This window comes from Lactuca sativa, chromosome 7 (genome assembly GCF_002870075.4).
Source record: "Lactuca sativa cultivar Salinas chromosome 7, Lsat_Salinas_v11, whole genome shotgun sequence".
NCBI classification, from domain to species: Eukaryota; Viridiplantae; Streptophyta; class Magnoliopsida; order Asterales; family Asteraceae; genus Lactuca; species Lactuca sativa.
In genome coordinates this window covers 59,853,995-59,870,067 of record NC_056629.2, presented here as the reverse complement: position 1 = coordinate 59,870,067, position 16,073 = coordinate 59,853,995, and the positions used below count along the sequence as shown (strand labels likewise).

Genomic DNA, 16,073 nt, shown 5'->3' with positions numbered 1-16,073 from the left:
AATATAACTTTTTACAAGCTTCATCATTAATTTTAATATTTAAATTGATATAAAGTTCAAAAAGACCAACCCACTCAAAAGTCAAATCCTAACCAAATCAAACCATAGAGACAGTGTCCTGGACTGTAGTCCGTAGAACAGTCAAGCAATAGTCCTTAATAAAAAACAAAGATAAGAGTGCCCTACGTTAAGCAAAAGAGTGACTGACAACCAATTAATAATAAGTTGCAAGATGCAACCAACTAACTCATGTAGTCGAGAATCAAAACAAAGATATGAAGTTGTCACTGATCATCTAAGAGATTAACACTAAAACAATCATGGGGGAAGTACCACATCGAGTTTAAATCGATATCGTGTACTCGACTTCTATCAGTAACAAGAAACTTATCATAACTCTTGTATTGTGTCCGAGGGCCAACCCATGACTCAGGTTTAATAGCAACAGAAGATCCGCAGCTGTTAAGAAAGACTGCATATTCTCCTATTGTCTTTTCTGGCGACACCCATTTCATTTCACCAACATCGAGTTCCAGAACCTCGTTTGGTGCAAACCGATCTATCACGTAAAGGTTTTCACCTGAGCTTACAAGCTCCGGCCAAAACAAGTCTGGCTTTGGAAAATTATTGGTTTGGAAAAACAAGTCTGGATCTGGAAAATTATTGGTTTCAAGCAACGTCCATTTGTACTTCCGATTTGGATAGATTCTGAGTTCCCGTACAGAGAAATCAATGTGTAGGGTATATATCTTCCCCTTGAAATATTGTAAACCAATGATGGGGAGAGTGGAGGAGACATGATTCCATCCTTGTTTACCTTCTATAGAAAATGATATTTTTCCCTTACGAGTTCTTTCTGACCTTCTATACGAGGATTCTTTTCTATGTAACATAACAAATACTCGCCTAGATATTGAAGGCAAAAAGACAAGGATAGGCCTGATAGTTACAAGATGATCAACTACACCTACATATAACGGGTGATCAGTGAAATAAAGCTCATGCCTTGTGATAGGATTCACAAGCCAGAAGTCATGGGTATCCCTCCCCATCAAGACCAAGTAACCACAAGTACATCCAACACATCTTCTCCAAGCAGAATGGGGAATGCTGGTTTTGAACTTTCTTCCTTCAAAGTCCTTCAGGTGCAATGTCTTTTTATTATCAGGATAGTGGTCAATACGTATTGACATGGGTGGTTTGGACGCCATAAACCTGTTCATGTTAGCGAGTGCAAATGACCTCCATGACTTGCAAACTCCACTGAATGAAAAAAAATCGATAAATCCCAGTCGCATCATTACCAAAAAAAGCACATCATGGTGAAGATCCGACAAAAATGCCACACCACCCCTGTCAAAAGTCTTGAACCTCTTCTGACTGGATGATGATGATGATGAATTATCATCATGATTCTGGTATCTAGTCATGCCTACACTTACAAATGGAAAATTGATACCTCATAAGATACAAGAGTTGTAAACAGGGGACAAGTGTACAAATACAAAGAGACGAACACAAGGATTAGCAACATAATATAATTAGTCATACATAAGTTTGGATTTCAGTGGGTTATGTAACCGGGTGAGATCCCGATATGTGCAAAATAGATACACAATGGTTGATGAGATGGTATATATACAACACTATGGTTGATATTTGTCGATTAAATGACAAAAATGCATCAATTAAGAATATTACATAAGAATGCATCAATTAAGAATATTACATTCTAATGTTGATGGTAAACAAGCCAACTTATTGATAATCCATTTCTTCATGACAAAACAAAGCATGTGAAAGTACATAAACATTTCATCAATGAAAATAATGAGATGGGATAGACAAATATTACTACAGGATACCCAAAGAAGCACTTTGATAAATTCATCAGTGTAAGCTACAGAGAGATATCTACAAATCACCTTGAGGATGGAGGGTTGTGGATTTAATTAAAGATGTGATTAATTTATTTAGTTTCCTTGATTAATTAGTTCCTATAAGTACTGTTTGTAATTAATAACTAATCACCATACGATTGGAAGGTCGATCCATATGCAGCTCTTCAAGAACAAATATGAAATATGCAAATGATGACCAACATTATAAGTAATTAAATTAGTACTATGTAACCTGTATGTCTAAGGGGGTCCCCAAGAATTTTCTAAAGAGGGTGCAAATATTTTTTTTATAAGGTTTTATGGGGGCAAATATTTTTGTAAAGTCAAAACATATAATTTTGAAGGGTTAAAATATAATATTTAAAAAAAAAGGAATACTTTTTAATTTTTTAATTTTTTTATTATTATTTTTTTTTGTTTTGAGGGCAGCTGCCCCACTGTGGACCGCCACTGGGTCATGTCTGCAACTTATTGCAAAACCATCTCCTGGAATCTCAAAAGAGTGAGAATGAGAATGATAAAATTAAAACAAAGTTATTTTAAGAGCTAAACCCCAACATGATGGTTATGATTGTGTTTTTAGTCTGATGGTGTACTCGTGCTTTTGTATGCTAATGTGTCAAAATAGCAACTAGGACGAATTCAACTCTTGTTCACCCGTTTGTTTCTTGCACTCATGTGGTCCGTATACATACATACCTCATCATCATTATGACATTTGTATAATACTTTAGACCGATACTTATTATTCCTTAACAAATTTCTTGAAAAGCCCACTACATTACAAGCAGTCGTCTAAAAAAAAACTTTTATCAAAAGCTGATTTAATTGAGTCATTTCATCAAAACCTCTGTATGCATGTAAAATACAAACATGGACGGAAAGACAACTCATATGGTGGTAAACTAAAATATAGTTGGGATTTGACAAAGACGAATAAACTTGAAGAGAAAGAACCGTATAAATACCTGTTACTGAAAATTGCTAGAGGCGATGAAGTTTTAATTAGTCGATTATTAACAACAATTCTTCAATAAAGAGTCTACTCAAGGTTTATAACGAGTTTCACGATTTTACAAAGACTATGCGTAGGGTTTGTAAAGTGATTCACGATTGTTATGCTGTTAATTTTGTTGGATTTTTTATTACTTTATTTACCTTTTTAACAGAAAACGGGCTTATTAACTTAGGTGGGTTTATTATTTGTAGCCTATATAGGATATACATAATTATTTATAAAAAATGGGCTGATTAATTTAGGTGGGTTTATTATGTATGAGCTTATAGAATATATAATTACCTATTACTACACAAATTTTAAATCTTTATAAATATAAATCCATGAAACTCCAAAACCCTTGACACATTCAATATTCCATGAAAACAGTCCAACGATCCAAACGCCCCCTTATAGACTAGGCCATAACGAAAGGCCTCAATCACCGCTACCAAATAGCCAAAACCGTCGGTAATCCGTCGCTAATGGTCTTTACCGATGGAATTATAACAACCAAAATCCGTCGGTATATTCTCCTCGCTAATTGTATGTAACGGATTTTTGAAGGCTACAACAAATTTTTAGCAACGGATTTTTCCCTCGGTGATTAGTAACGGATCAAATACTTTTTGCAACGGATTACCGACGGAGCGTCTTTCAATGGATTACCGACTGAATATACAACATTTTTTGGTGATGGATTTCTGTCGCTAAGCCGTCGGTAAAAATCATTTTTTTTAAACAATTACATAAAATCCACGTTCTTCAATATTAAATGCACACAAATGTAAGAAAAAAAACACAAATCCCAGAAAAATCTAATAGAAACTCTTTTAAACAAATAATAAGTAATTCTAAACAACTCTCATGCACAAAAATGTAATAAAAAACACAAAACTAAAAAAAATCGAATATAAACCACTCCCAAGTAAACTTCCATTCCTGCCTTGTTTGAAAATGGATGCCCAAAAACAAGCCAATCTTTTTCCACAAAAGTCTGCATAAAAGTAAAATTTTATATCTTATATACATGAAAGGTAACCATCATTGATTAAAATATATTTCAATTGAATACCTAAAATCCATTAATTTGTGTGGTAATATGGATCAAGTAACAAATTCGCAAGTGCAACTAGTTGGGTTGTTCTATCACATCCATCACTGTAAAAAAATAACATATTTTTTAACAATATAATACCTATTTTTAAAATAATAACTCATGAATGGAAAGGAAATAATTTTACCTGCAATGAACAAGCACAAATGTTGACTCAATTGCAACACGATCAACAATCCAAGCCGCTTATTGCTTAAATTACCTCCACCCCATGTCCATCCACCATTTCACTATTAAAAAATTGATAATTTCAAGACTTTATAGATATAAACTTTCAACTAAAAAATAAAATTAATTGCACCAAAAATGACGACATTCCATCTGCTGATTTAGTATATGTAGTTAATCTAAATAAAAAACATTGTGCCTCATAAATTCAACCAATTATAGCATTGGATTGGATTGGGACTAAACTAAAGTCAATGGGACTAGAAAGTTTGTATCGTCATGTGTAGCATATACATTGGTAAATGAAAGAAACAACAATGTACTTCCATTGACTTTTTATCATAGCCTTCTACTTTCATTTTTTTTTCTTATTACAACATTGTACTTTGAAAAGTGTACCCAGTCTTTAACAAATCGAACAATGTGGGAGAATGATTTTGGAAGAAACTAAATCTGTCAAAGGAAATGGAATCTAAAGGACTCATAATTTGTCAAGCAATTGGTTCTTTCATGAATGGAATATCTTTGTTCAATATTTTTTGTTTATTGTTTGTATAAATACAATATATACATAACGATGGTATTTTACTAAAAAAGAAATAATGGAACTGAATTCCCTCAATCCAACAATCGAATGGAATCCCAAATTCCAATTCCATCATAATCCACAAACCAAAGGAAGAAAAGATGTTACTAGAGTAAAAAAAATCTTACTTGTCTAATTTTCTCAATCCTAGTTGTAGCAAATGAAGTCAGGAAGTTGAAACGACTGTTTCTTTTCCCCTGCCACACGATCCAAAAGATGATTTCAAACTAAAAATATAAAACCATACAACAACATTATATTTTTCAAACTACAATGCTGTAACAGGAAAAAACATGAAAGTATGATGCTATAATAAACACTTCCTATTGCAGCAATGCTGCATTATTTCTTTTTATTACATACATTACAACTAAAGATCGATCTTGTTTACTGTTATTTGTTGTTCTAAATGACTTCTCGTTTAAAAGGTAACTTGTTTTATACAGAGCTATGAGTGTGAGAGTTGGCCCAACTCAAAGAAATGTGAAGTCTTTATTCAGGGTAAAAAATTTCATCCCATTTTCCAGCATTCCATTACAACTTGTTCTAATCATTGATATAAGTTAGCTAACAACTCTATTTTGTTTTCAGACTTATTGCGATTGTGTTCATCTAAAGAAGACTGATAAGTCAAGAATGAATGCTGAAGATTCAATGGAAACTGAACAAAACTCTACTCAAAATGGGGAAGAAACCCATGTGGATAATGAAAAGCAAATCGAGACAATGAAAGAGCTATCAAAACAGCCTGATATTTATGACATGCTTACAAGATCTTTAGCACCAAACATATGGGAAATAGATGATGTGAAGAAAGGACTTCTTTGTCAGGTAAAATGGTAAATTATATTTCTTTTTCATTTTCAAAGATTGACATAACAGACCTAACTAATTTCTTTTTTTTTTTAGATTTTTCGTGGAAGTGCTTTGACACATGATACAGGAGCTACTTTTAGGGGAAATATCAATATTCTTCTAGTAGGTGATCCTGGAGCAACTAAATCCTAGCTTTGTCACCTAAAGAGCCACCTAGAGAAATAAACCAGAAAAAGATAACTCCATAAAGACACCACAGTACATATGACATACAGTAAAGTATGCAGAAATGACAAGTCAAAAACCAATATGTGAAAATATTAATGCCCTTTTCACATATATGTATGTAAATATATAGCTATTTACTTGTATCCTATAGGTGTTTGATTACCATTTATTATGATCAGGAAGCCAAAGCGAAAGCAGGTCTTAAAGGCCAAATTGAGAAGTTGCAGCAGTAAAGAGATGAATTTCAAAGAATTCTTTTATACAAACTTGCCACATAAAGAAACAACTAAAAAATATATAACTTTCGTTAGTTTTAGAAATAAACTTTGTAATTTAAATAGAGCTGAGAGATTATTGAAAACAAACTTTAGCTTTTGTGTTATGTTTATTCCAATCCATGAAAAAAATGGAAAGAATCATTCCATTTCATCAGAGAAAATAAACAGCCTTTTTCATCCCAATGACATGAACCATTCTACTCTGCACTTAATATTGTTGATGAATTTTAATTTCCAAAAATAATAGATTAACCATAACAAAAGCTCATTAGAGCCTAAATATTTCTAGTTAACTTTTAAAAACATAATCCAAGATCTATGATTTGAATTGTAACAGATTGGTATTGATAAGAGATCACTTATAAGCTATATAAATATAAAAAAAAAAAACGTATAACTCATGCATCAACAATGTCTATTTCCGGATTTTTGATGGAAATCCCAACATTTTTTTTTCCCATTGTCGATGATCAGTAGCTTCGATGATATTAATTGGTTTTGACAAAATTATTTTATTTTGATAAGTGTTAAAGGGTATTTTAGACATTTGACAGATCTTGTTTGTAGACTTCCCAAAACTATCCTTAAATAATGTTTCAATTTAAATGAGACAAAAGGAAAATCTAAGTATAAATAGCCTCAGTTAATTATTATGTCATATAGTGTTGATGCCCCCAAAGCAAACTCATTCTAGTATATAACAAAACAAATAAGTCCAAAACAAAGCTGCTTCATGGAAAAAGCTCACAATTCTACCATTATACCCTTCTTGTGTAGATAAGTTAACTATATATCTAGGATAGTTTGCCATTAAAATGCTTACAACCATTCTAGGTAAAGTTTCTAGGAAAAAAGTAATCAAAACTTTCTATAACAACTCAAGACTAATCAAATATAACATTTTATGTCTCAGAACTTGAAGACATTTATTGCAAGATGTTCTCATTAATGCTACAAAGAGATAGAAAACATGGTTCACAAAGCTGATTTAGTGATCATTGGAATAGATGCTACAAAGAGCATTCATTTCTACTTGCTCTACCTCATAATAGGTTGAATGGATGCTACAAAGACATACTTCCAGTTTTGAAAGTAGGATGCTATATAATAATAAACAAGGAAATGGAAGTACGCTGTTTTTTTTGCATTTAGTGTTGTTTAAAAATAACCCTAATTAAAAAAGTCCAGTTTAATCCATGTAACAAACATAACTTTTTATTAAGTAAAATTTTTGCAGTTTTGACATGATTATTTATGATTTGAATTAAAACAGATTGGTGGTCATCACAACCATGCAGACTTTGCAGTGAGAGGCAAAGAACCTAAAGATGAAGTCCAAATCCATACATGGATGGATGATACACTTCGTGAGCTCACTGATCTGGTACATTACTATATACAATGAAATGGAATCACACAAGGATTGGAAAGGAATTGGAAATTGATTTTTGGTTTCAGATAAAGGATTACAAATTGCTTAATTGGATTACAAAATTATGTTATCGACTGCTTAACCATTACATAAAATGTGAATCATCTTAATCATGTAATAGAAAAAATAAGTTAGGGAAGAGGGAAAGTGAGACTAGGGCACGGGTGTTCTTTTTTTTTTTTTTTTTTTTTTTTTTTTTTTTTTTTTTTTCAGATCAGATAGCATATTTACGAAATTGCCCCAACTATTTAAAAAATAAAAAAAAAAAAATTCGGATTTGACTAATGGATTTCCGACAGAATTTCGAATTTGTTGATTTCCGTCGGTAAAATGTCAGTATACCGTAACGGATTACTGACCAATTCCATTCTGTCGCAAAAACGTTGCTAATATCCTAATAATCCGTCTGTTGGAAATCGGATTCAATGGTAAGCTCCACCAGCAACTTCGACGATGGTGGCGACGGCAAGAGAGTGAGGCGATGCTGGATGTCGTTGGTGGGTTGCAGGTCGGACGGGCAATGGGAGGGAGAAGTATGTTGCGTCGCTAATATCCTAATAATCAGTTTGTTGGAAATCGGATTCAATGATAAGCTCCACCATCTACAACGACAACTTCGACGATGGCGACGACAAGAGAGTGAGGTGATGTTGGTTGTCGTTGGTGGGTTGCAGGTCGGACGGGCAGTGGGAGGGAGAAGTATGTTGCGTCGACGAATTTGGAGGAAAGAGAAGAGGCAAAGTGAGACTAGGGCATGGGCGTTTTTTTTTTCAAGATCAGATAGCATATTTACGAAATCGCCCCAACTATTTAAAAAATTAAAAAAGAAAATCGAATTTGACTAATGGATTCCGACGAAATTTCGAATTTGTTGATTTTCGTCGGTAAACTGTCAGTACTGTAACGGATTACCGACCAATTCCATTTTGTTGCAAAAACGTCGCTAATATCCTAATAATCCGTCTGTTGGAAATCCGTCGGAAATCCATTGTTTTTTCCGACGGATTTTTTCCGTCGCTAAAATTATGTTGCTATTAATCTGTTATCTAGTAGTGAATACACCTAGGGATGAGCGTGAGTCGAAACCGGTACCAACCCGTACCATTCCCGATTTCCCGAAAACCAAATTTTATCGAAAGTCAATCCCGAGTACCGAACCGAATTAACATTACCGGTACTGATACCAGGAATGATACCGGTTTTTGGTACTAGTACTGGTCCGGTGGTACTGAATACCGAATTTCATGTATTTGGGATACCAAGTACCATCCCATGTTTTCAAATTCAGTACGGTTCGGTACCGGTTCTAGTATGGTACCAGTACGGGATCAGGATTTGGGACAAACTGCTCATCCCTAAATATACCTAAATAAATCATGTTTGTAGCATTTATCAAAAAATAATCATCTAAACTAGGATGACATTCAATCACCGGTGTACTTTTTGTGACATCCCCAAAATCATGGCCAGAAAAAAAAAACGATTTCATTTATGCTTTTAAAATAATTTCAGAGTAAATCCATTGATTTAAAAGAGTTGCGGAATTTATTCCCAAAACATTACATGATAAAATAAGATTTATCAAAGCATTTCTTAAAGAAATGTATTTTCATTATATATCAAAACTCAGGATGTCATGTTCCAATACAGACACAAAAACATAAACAATAAAACATAGACCTTACATAGTTATATATAACTACTGGTCTACAAACAAAAACATCTTCACAAGTTCCCAAACTTATGCTCTCGCGCCACTACCTGTAATACAAAGAAACTGAGTGGGTCAGGTTTGGGAGCCTGGTGAGCATATAGGGTTTTCAACCCACAATAAATAATTATATTTAGTTTCACCAACCAACAATAACTCGATTACCCATTCCCGTTATCCTCACTTTACGTCCCTATGACAACAATTATTACAAAGAACCTAATCTAGGGTTTTCATCGGGACGGACACTACTGCAAAGGGGTTTCCTCAACAATAAATGTCCGAAGGCAACCATGAGGGGGACAGAATACAGCAAATGAACACCTAAGTTCACTACACCTACAGGTTATAAGCTTGTCGGCGTTCCACTGAACTGTCTAGAAAAGTCTGTGGTCGTCATCCATATTCTACTGGACGACTAAATTACAATCACATCGAGGCCTCTCATCATTTTTATTTCATCAAACATCACTATCTACCCATGTTCTACCCAACATATTTGCATATAAAATATACTTGTTTATATATAGCTTAAAACCTGTATAACATATTCATTCAATACTCATACCACATAACAAATAGTATATAATCATATAGCACGTATTTCATAGAGTATAATTCATATATGTGTATTATCAGAAAGTAACTACACACTTACTCATATATATATATATATATATATATATATATATATATATATATATATATATATATATAATAAATTCATCAATACTTGTATTAAAATCGTGTATGTGAAAGGGACTATTCACTCACTTGATTAGAAGATGATCGGACATCACTACGACTCTAAGAGTAGTATTCTTCGGTGAAACTGGAAGATCTTCACACACCGGGCTTCTCGCAAGCAGAGCTTCGGCTAGAAACTCTTTTCTTCTCAAGATCTTCGAAGCTTCGGGACTCGCTTCAGGTCTCGGGATGATACCGGGGCTTCGGGGATATAAATTTCACGTAAAACGATGTAATACAGGAGAGGGGAAAGGAATTGAGCAACAAAACTCGGCTGCCTCGCTTTCTATTTATAGGAAGCTGAAAATCCATGCTCATGTCGGGAGCCTCTTATGCTCATGTCGTGAGCCCGAAGATGTCATTGCGTTCTTCATTCGTCCACTTGCTCTGGAAGACGTCCATCACCTGCTCACGTCGTGAACTCTGACACAGCCTCGAAGTTTGTGTTTCGAACTTTAGAAATTCATATCTCTTTCATACGAGCTCCGTTTTCGACATTCTTTATATGCACACGTAGGTGAGATTATGATCTACAACTCTCGTTTAGATTCTGTCGGCTAATTTTGATTTATTTTTATTATATTATTTTTAGTAGGCTGGGACAAGAAAATTCCGTTAGAAAAACATATCTTCTTCACCGAACATCCGTTTTTGTCTGTCTTTTCATAGTTGGGCTATTATTGACGAGATATTCGATTCTCGTTTAGATTGTTTTGGCTAGAAACCACTTGATCTCATATTCGAACTTTGGGTTGCATACCGTTAAGTCGAAACTTCGAAAAATCATAACTTCCTCATACGAAGTCAGATTTAGATGTTCTTTTTATGCGCACTCTCAGTTTAACGTATTCTATGACTTTCGTTTAGATCACTAAGGCTAGATATCGCTCTATCTTAAATTCATATTTTACGTCATTCAGCGTCGTGTCGGTTCTGTCGCGAAACTTCGACATGTCATAACTTCTTCGTTATAACTCATATTTCAGCATTCTTTATATATTCGGAAACCTTGTCACGACCACTACCACATCATTCATAGATATCGGGTTTATCTAACATTTCATTTTGACGCTTATTTTTATCCTTAATTCATTTAAGTCACATAATTAAGCACAAAATACATAATACTCAAATAATACATCTTTATTATTTCAGGACGGGTTACAAAGGTTAACCTAGACTATTACATCATTATTAATGCCTAGCCTAGAAACACAGGCGTTACACTTTTGGATAAAACATAGGGGCTCGATGAGTACTATTAGGTGGTGTGATTGGGACATTTCTCCTTTTTTTTATTGTAATTATGTCTAACTCTACATGTTTCACTGCTTTCTTTTGTTGTTGGGCTTCATCTAGTTTCTTGTTAAGTGTTGAACCTTAATAATATCTTTAGCCGTTTCCAAAAAAAAAAAGAACGTCTCTGAAAAAGTGAGAACTATGTACCTCAATTAATTGGCTCCATAAAGTCTAGAAACATATTATTCTTCGCGGGCTTCCTTTACATCTAATTCATCTTGAAGTGAGATTTGCTAAGGTCTCGCTAACACATTTTTATTTATTTACTAGACGAATACTCGCACATTGCTTAAAATTCAAAAATATTTTTGAAATCTTTACAAATATATGTTTTTTTAAATATAACAATGATATTGTTTTTAGCTCTTATATAATAAATCTTATAATAAGTTGGTATAAACATTATTTGTTTTGAATTTTTTTATAATTTAGACATCTTTTAAAACTCTATGATCTTAATTGTCTTAATGACCACTATTTGTAGGTTACTTATGAATAAAATTAAATATAACATATGGTTTAATGATATTTATAGTTGTTTTTATGATTAATTAATTTTAAAAAATTTATTTTCTTAATATTTTAATTTCTATCATTGTAATTATTTGAAACATCAAACATTGTTTTTTTTTAAAGTAACAATATAATTTTTGTATATAATGTTATTTATAACTATTGTTGATTTAAGTTATTTAAAATAAGCTATTTGGAAGCTCTTGATTATTTTAATATGGTTTCAAAAGTTTAACTTTTTTAATATTTATTTAATGAATATTGTTAGTTTCTTTGATTGTATTTATATAAAACAACAAACATTGTTTTTGTTTTTTAAAGATAGCATTATAACTTTAACATACTATTACTTTTAACTGTTCTTATTGTAAGTTATTTTTAAGATACTTATTTGAAATTTTTAATGATTATAATAAAAAGTTTCATCATTTTCTTTTGTTAATTTAGAATTACAATTTAGGTTTAACACTATAATTTATAATTGTTAACAATTTATAAAATAGTCTCTCGTTTTTTTCAAGTTTAACTAAAATTTTGATTTAAGGTAACCGTTTAACATTATATTGAAATTAATAATTTAACTATTTTGCAAAAAAAATCATAAATTATACAAAAGTTGTGACTTTAAAATGACATTTGCTCACATACGACAACATATAAACTAATAAGTTAAGTTTAATATGTTAAAAAATTAAAGTCATAATTTTATAAATAGAAGTAAAATATGATAATTAATATTGTAGTTTAGTTAATTTATGATTAGAATTTTGTTTTTACAGTATTTTATCATTATTAACTAATTTATAATAATTATTAGAAATAAATTGAAAAGTCAGGTTCAAATGCATGTGGTGCAAATAAAATGTCTATTTTATAAGTATATTGGGCGAATACCCACGTGTAGCACAGAATAAAACAATATATTTGAAATCTTTATAAATATATGTTTTTTAAATATATCAAAGACGTTGTTGTTAACTCTTATATAATAAATCTCATAATAAGTTGACATAAACATTGTTTGTTTTGATTTGTATGATAATGTAGATATCTTTTAAAATTCTATAATCTTAATTCTGTCAATGGTCTCTACCTGCGGGTTACTCATGAATAAAATTAAATATAATATATGGTTTAATGATATTTACAATTGTTGTTATGATTAATTAATATTAAAAAGTTTATTTGCTTACGATTTTAATTTCTATCATTATAATTATTTAAAAGATCAAATATATATGGCTGCCTCTAATGGCTCACACCTAAAACCCTAGAAACCCTACGAAACTAATTGAAGAGAGAGGGGGGAAGAGAATTTCTGCCTATGCCTTGTGGATGTGGGGGGGGGGGGGGGGGGGTCCTATTTATAGTTAAGGAATCTCAAGATAAACCATGATTTGAATAATAAAATAATCAGATTTTATCTATTCAAGGGAGTTATCTTTATCAGCTATAGGAGACTTCGGAGACTTCAGAAACCCTAAAGGTCTTCATAAAACCGGTAAGAGAAAAAGTTAATTACCATCCCATTAGCTTCAAAAAGAAAAAAAAAAAAGTTTAAGAGTGGACCAACTCTTAAAAAATGTTAAAATACAGGTAGTACTATGTACTTTTACCATTTTATTAATTTAAACAGTAATTTATTAGTTTTTATGTTATTATAATAATACTTCAGTGGCTAAATTGACAAAACCGTGGGACAAAATTGAGATTTTATTTTTATATTTTATCCTGATATAAAATCAGTTAAGCTGGAAAATTGTTGTCTTTTTAAATGGTAAAAGCAAAGTGCCAGACTAAAGCAATATATATAATATAAAATTACAAGTCTTTCAGTATTTTGACTTGTTCTATATAATAACTTCTGTTTTAGTTGCTTCACGTAGCTGAGAAATGTTGGTACCAGATTCATTCATGGAGTGAAACATCAAAGCCACGCACTTTAATCACATCCTCTAAAGTTCATGATGGACTGATTACTGATATACTTAGCCTGCTCTTCGATGGAAGGTATTTACAATGTCAGACGTGTTGTATAAACTTATAAAATAGACTTTAAATGAGAGACAATTATAACTGAAGAACAAGGCCAGCACATGCCAATAAGGTTATAAATTTGATGCCAATGAAGACGATGTAGTTTTTATTGAGACTATGACAATGATTTTCAACAACGGCTCTACTGATGCTCACGATTTAGTGTTGAAAACTTGCAATTCAAAATGGATAATTATACATGGTTGTAGAGAGTTTCACGAAGATAAGAATCAGTAATTACAAATAACCACAATTTGTTGTTGCAAGCTTGTAATTCACAATGGATAACCAGTATGACATACACAGGTGTTTGTAGAGAATTTTGAGGATTTGATAGATATCATTAACTGCAAAACATGCCAAATTGCTACACAAGATGTATTCGGCATTAATAGACATCAAATTGGATGAGATTTAAATGATAGGTGTGCCCACCTTAAGCAAAAGGGTAAGCGAAAACGGAATTATTAATATAATAAGTTGCAAGATGTAAGCAAAATAGCAAATACACCGATGGTTCTTCTTAACATCTAGAAAACGTTTCGTTATATACAAACTTTATTGTTCCATAATTAAATAAAGCAAAAGATAAGAGTGGTAATTAAGAAGTCATCACTCATCTAAGAGATTAACATTTGAACAATCATGGGGGAAGTACCACATCCCTTCGTAACAGAACACTCCTTGTCGACTTTCATCGGTGGCAGAAAAGTAATCATAGGTCGTGTAACATTGTGTCTGTGGGCCAGCCCATGACTTTGGTTTAATAGCAGCACAAGACTTCAACCGGCTAACAAAAACTGCATATTCTCCAATTGTCTTTTCTGGTGACACCCACTTCATTTCGCTAAAATCTAGTTCATGTATCGCATGCCCAGATATCACATAAAGGTTTTCAGCCCAACTTACAAGCAGAGGTGGAAAACTTAAGTCAAAAAAGTTTCGCTTGGGAAAATTCTTGGTTTTGAGCAACGTACATTCTCCCTTCTGCTTTGACTTCAGATGGAGTTTGAGTTCACCTAAACAATAATCCGTGTCTAAGGTATATATCTTCCCCTTGAAAATATGTAATTCAAGGATGGGGAGAGTGGAGGAGACACGATTCCATCCTTGTTTACCTGATATATGAAACGATCTATTTTCACTACCCACTCCATAAGTCAATATGTTTCTATTTAACACAACAAACACCCACTCAGATGTTGAACGTGAAAAGACAAGGATGCCTCTGAAAGTTTCGTCATCATCATCTACATCTGTGGGCCAATGAGGGAAATAAAGTTTATGCTTTGTGATAGGATTCACAAGCAAGAAGTCTTGGGTTTTCTCCCTTCGGAACAAGATCAGGTAACCACATGTACATCCAAGTACACATCTTCTCCAAGTAGAATGGGGAAGGATGGTTTTAAAGGTTCTTCCACCAAAGTCCTCTAGGTGGCACCAGTAATCCTCATTAGCCTCCATAGAAAAATATATCTCCATGGGTGGTTTGGACGCCATAAAAATGTTCATGTTAGAGACTGCAAATGAACTCCATGACTTGCAAACTCCCTTGAAGGCAAAGAAATCAACAAATCCCAGTTGCATCATAACTAAAAAAAGCACATCTTGGTTAACATCTGACCAAGATGCCACACCATCATGGTCAAAATTCTTCAACATCTTACTGCTTGATAATGATGATGTTGATGATGATGCATCATCATCATGATTCTGATTTCCAGTCATACTCCTTGCCTTGGTTATTCCTCTACACCTGAAAAAGGAAAAGAAATACCACACAAGATACAATAGTTGTAAACAGAGCACACATACCCTTCTCAAAACATTGTAAGAAAAAAAAAAAAAAACATGCACACAAAAATCAGCAGATATTTACGTACATCAAGTCCATGAAATTTTTTGGAAAACCATTTTTGAAACTAAATACATAATTTCGAGGCAACTAATGGGGACTCCTCGAAGAAGATTGTCAATGCAAAGGACTTTACGGATTATAGATTATATTATTTTTGACTCTTGCCTGGGATGAGGTAAACTGAAGATCAAGATATGTAGTGTGGTTCTTGTAATTTGTAATTTGTAAATACTTTCAACGTAATCAGGGCATTTGTATATAGTTAGACATATAATTGTTCCTTAAGGATTTTTTCTTGAAACGCCTAGTAAATTGCATGTTTCTTAAAACATGAAATATATTTTTATCAAAAAGAGATTTCAACAACGTATTTCATCAAGCAATT

At 32.6% G+C, this 16,073-nt stretch overlaps 2 protein-coding genes across 2 annotated transcripts; both read right to left on the bottom strand.

Moving 5' to 3' along the window:
- Window positions 1–284: 284 nt before the first annotated feature.
- Window positions 285–1,430, bottom strand: LOC111883777 (uncharacterized). Its single transcript, XM_023880094.1, has one exon. The coding sequence runs from the start codon at window positions 1,428–1,430 to the stop codon at window positions 285–287; it is 1,146 nt and encodes a 381-aa protein (XP_023735862.1).
- Window positions 1,431–14,442: 13,012 nt separating this feature from the next.
- On the bottom strand, window positions 14,443–15,558 carry LOC122195177 (uncharacterized). The gene has a single exon (XM_042896737.1). The coding sequence runs from the start codon at window positions 15,556–15,558 to the stop codon at window positions 14,443–14,445; it is 1,116 nt and encodes a 371-aa protein (XP_042752671.1).
- Between the last annotated feature and the right edge of the window lie 515 nt (window positions 15,559–16,073).

Coding starts and splice junctions, on each gene's coding strand:
- LOC122195177 (XM_042896737.1), bottom strand. CDS start 15,558: ATGACTGGAAATCAGAATCATGATGATGATGCATCATCATCAACATCA.
- LOC111883777 (XM_023880094.1), bottom strand. CDS start 1,430: ATGACTAGATACCAGAATCATGATGATAATTCATCATCATCATCATCC.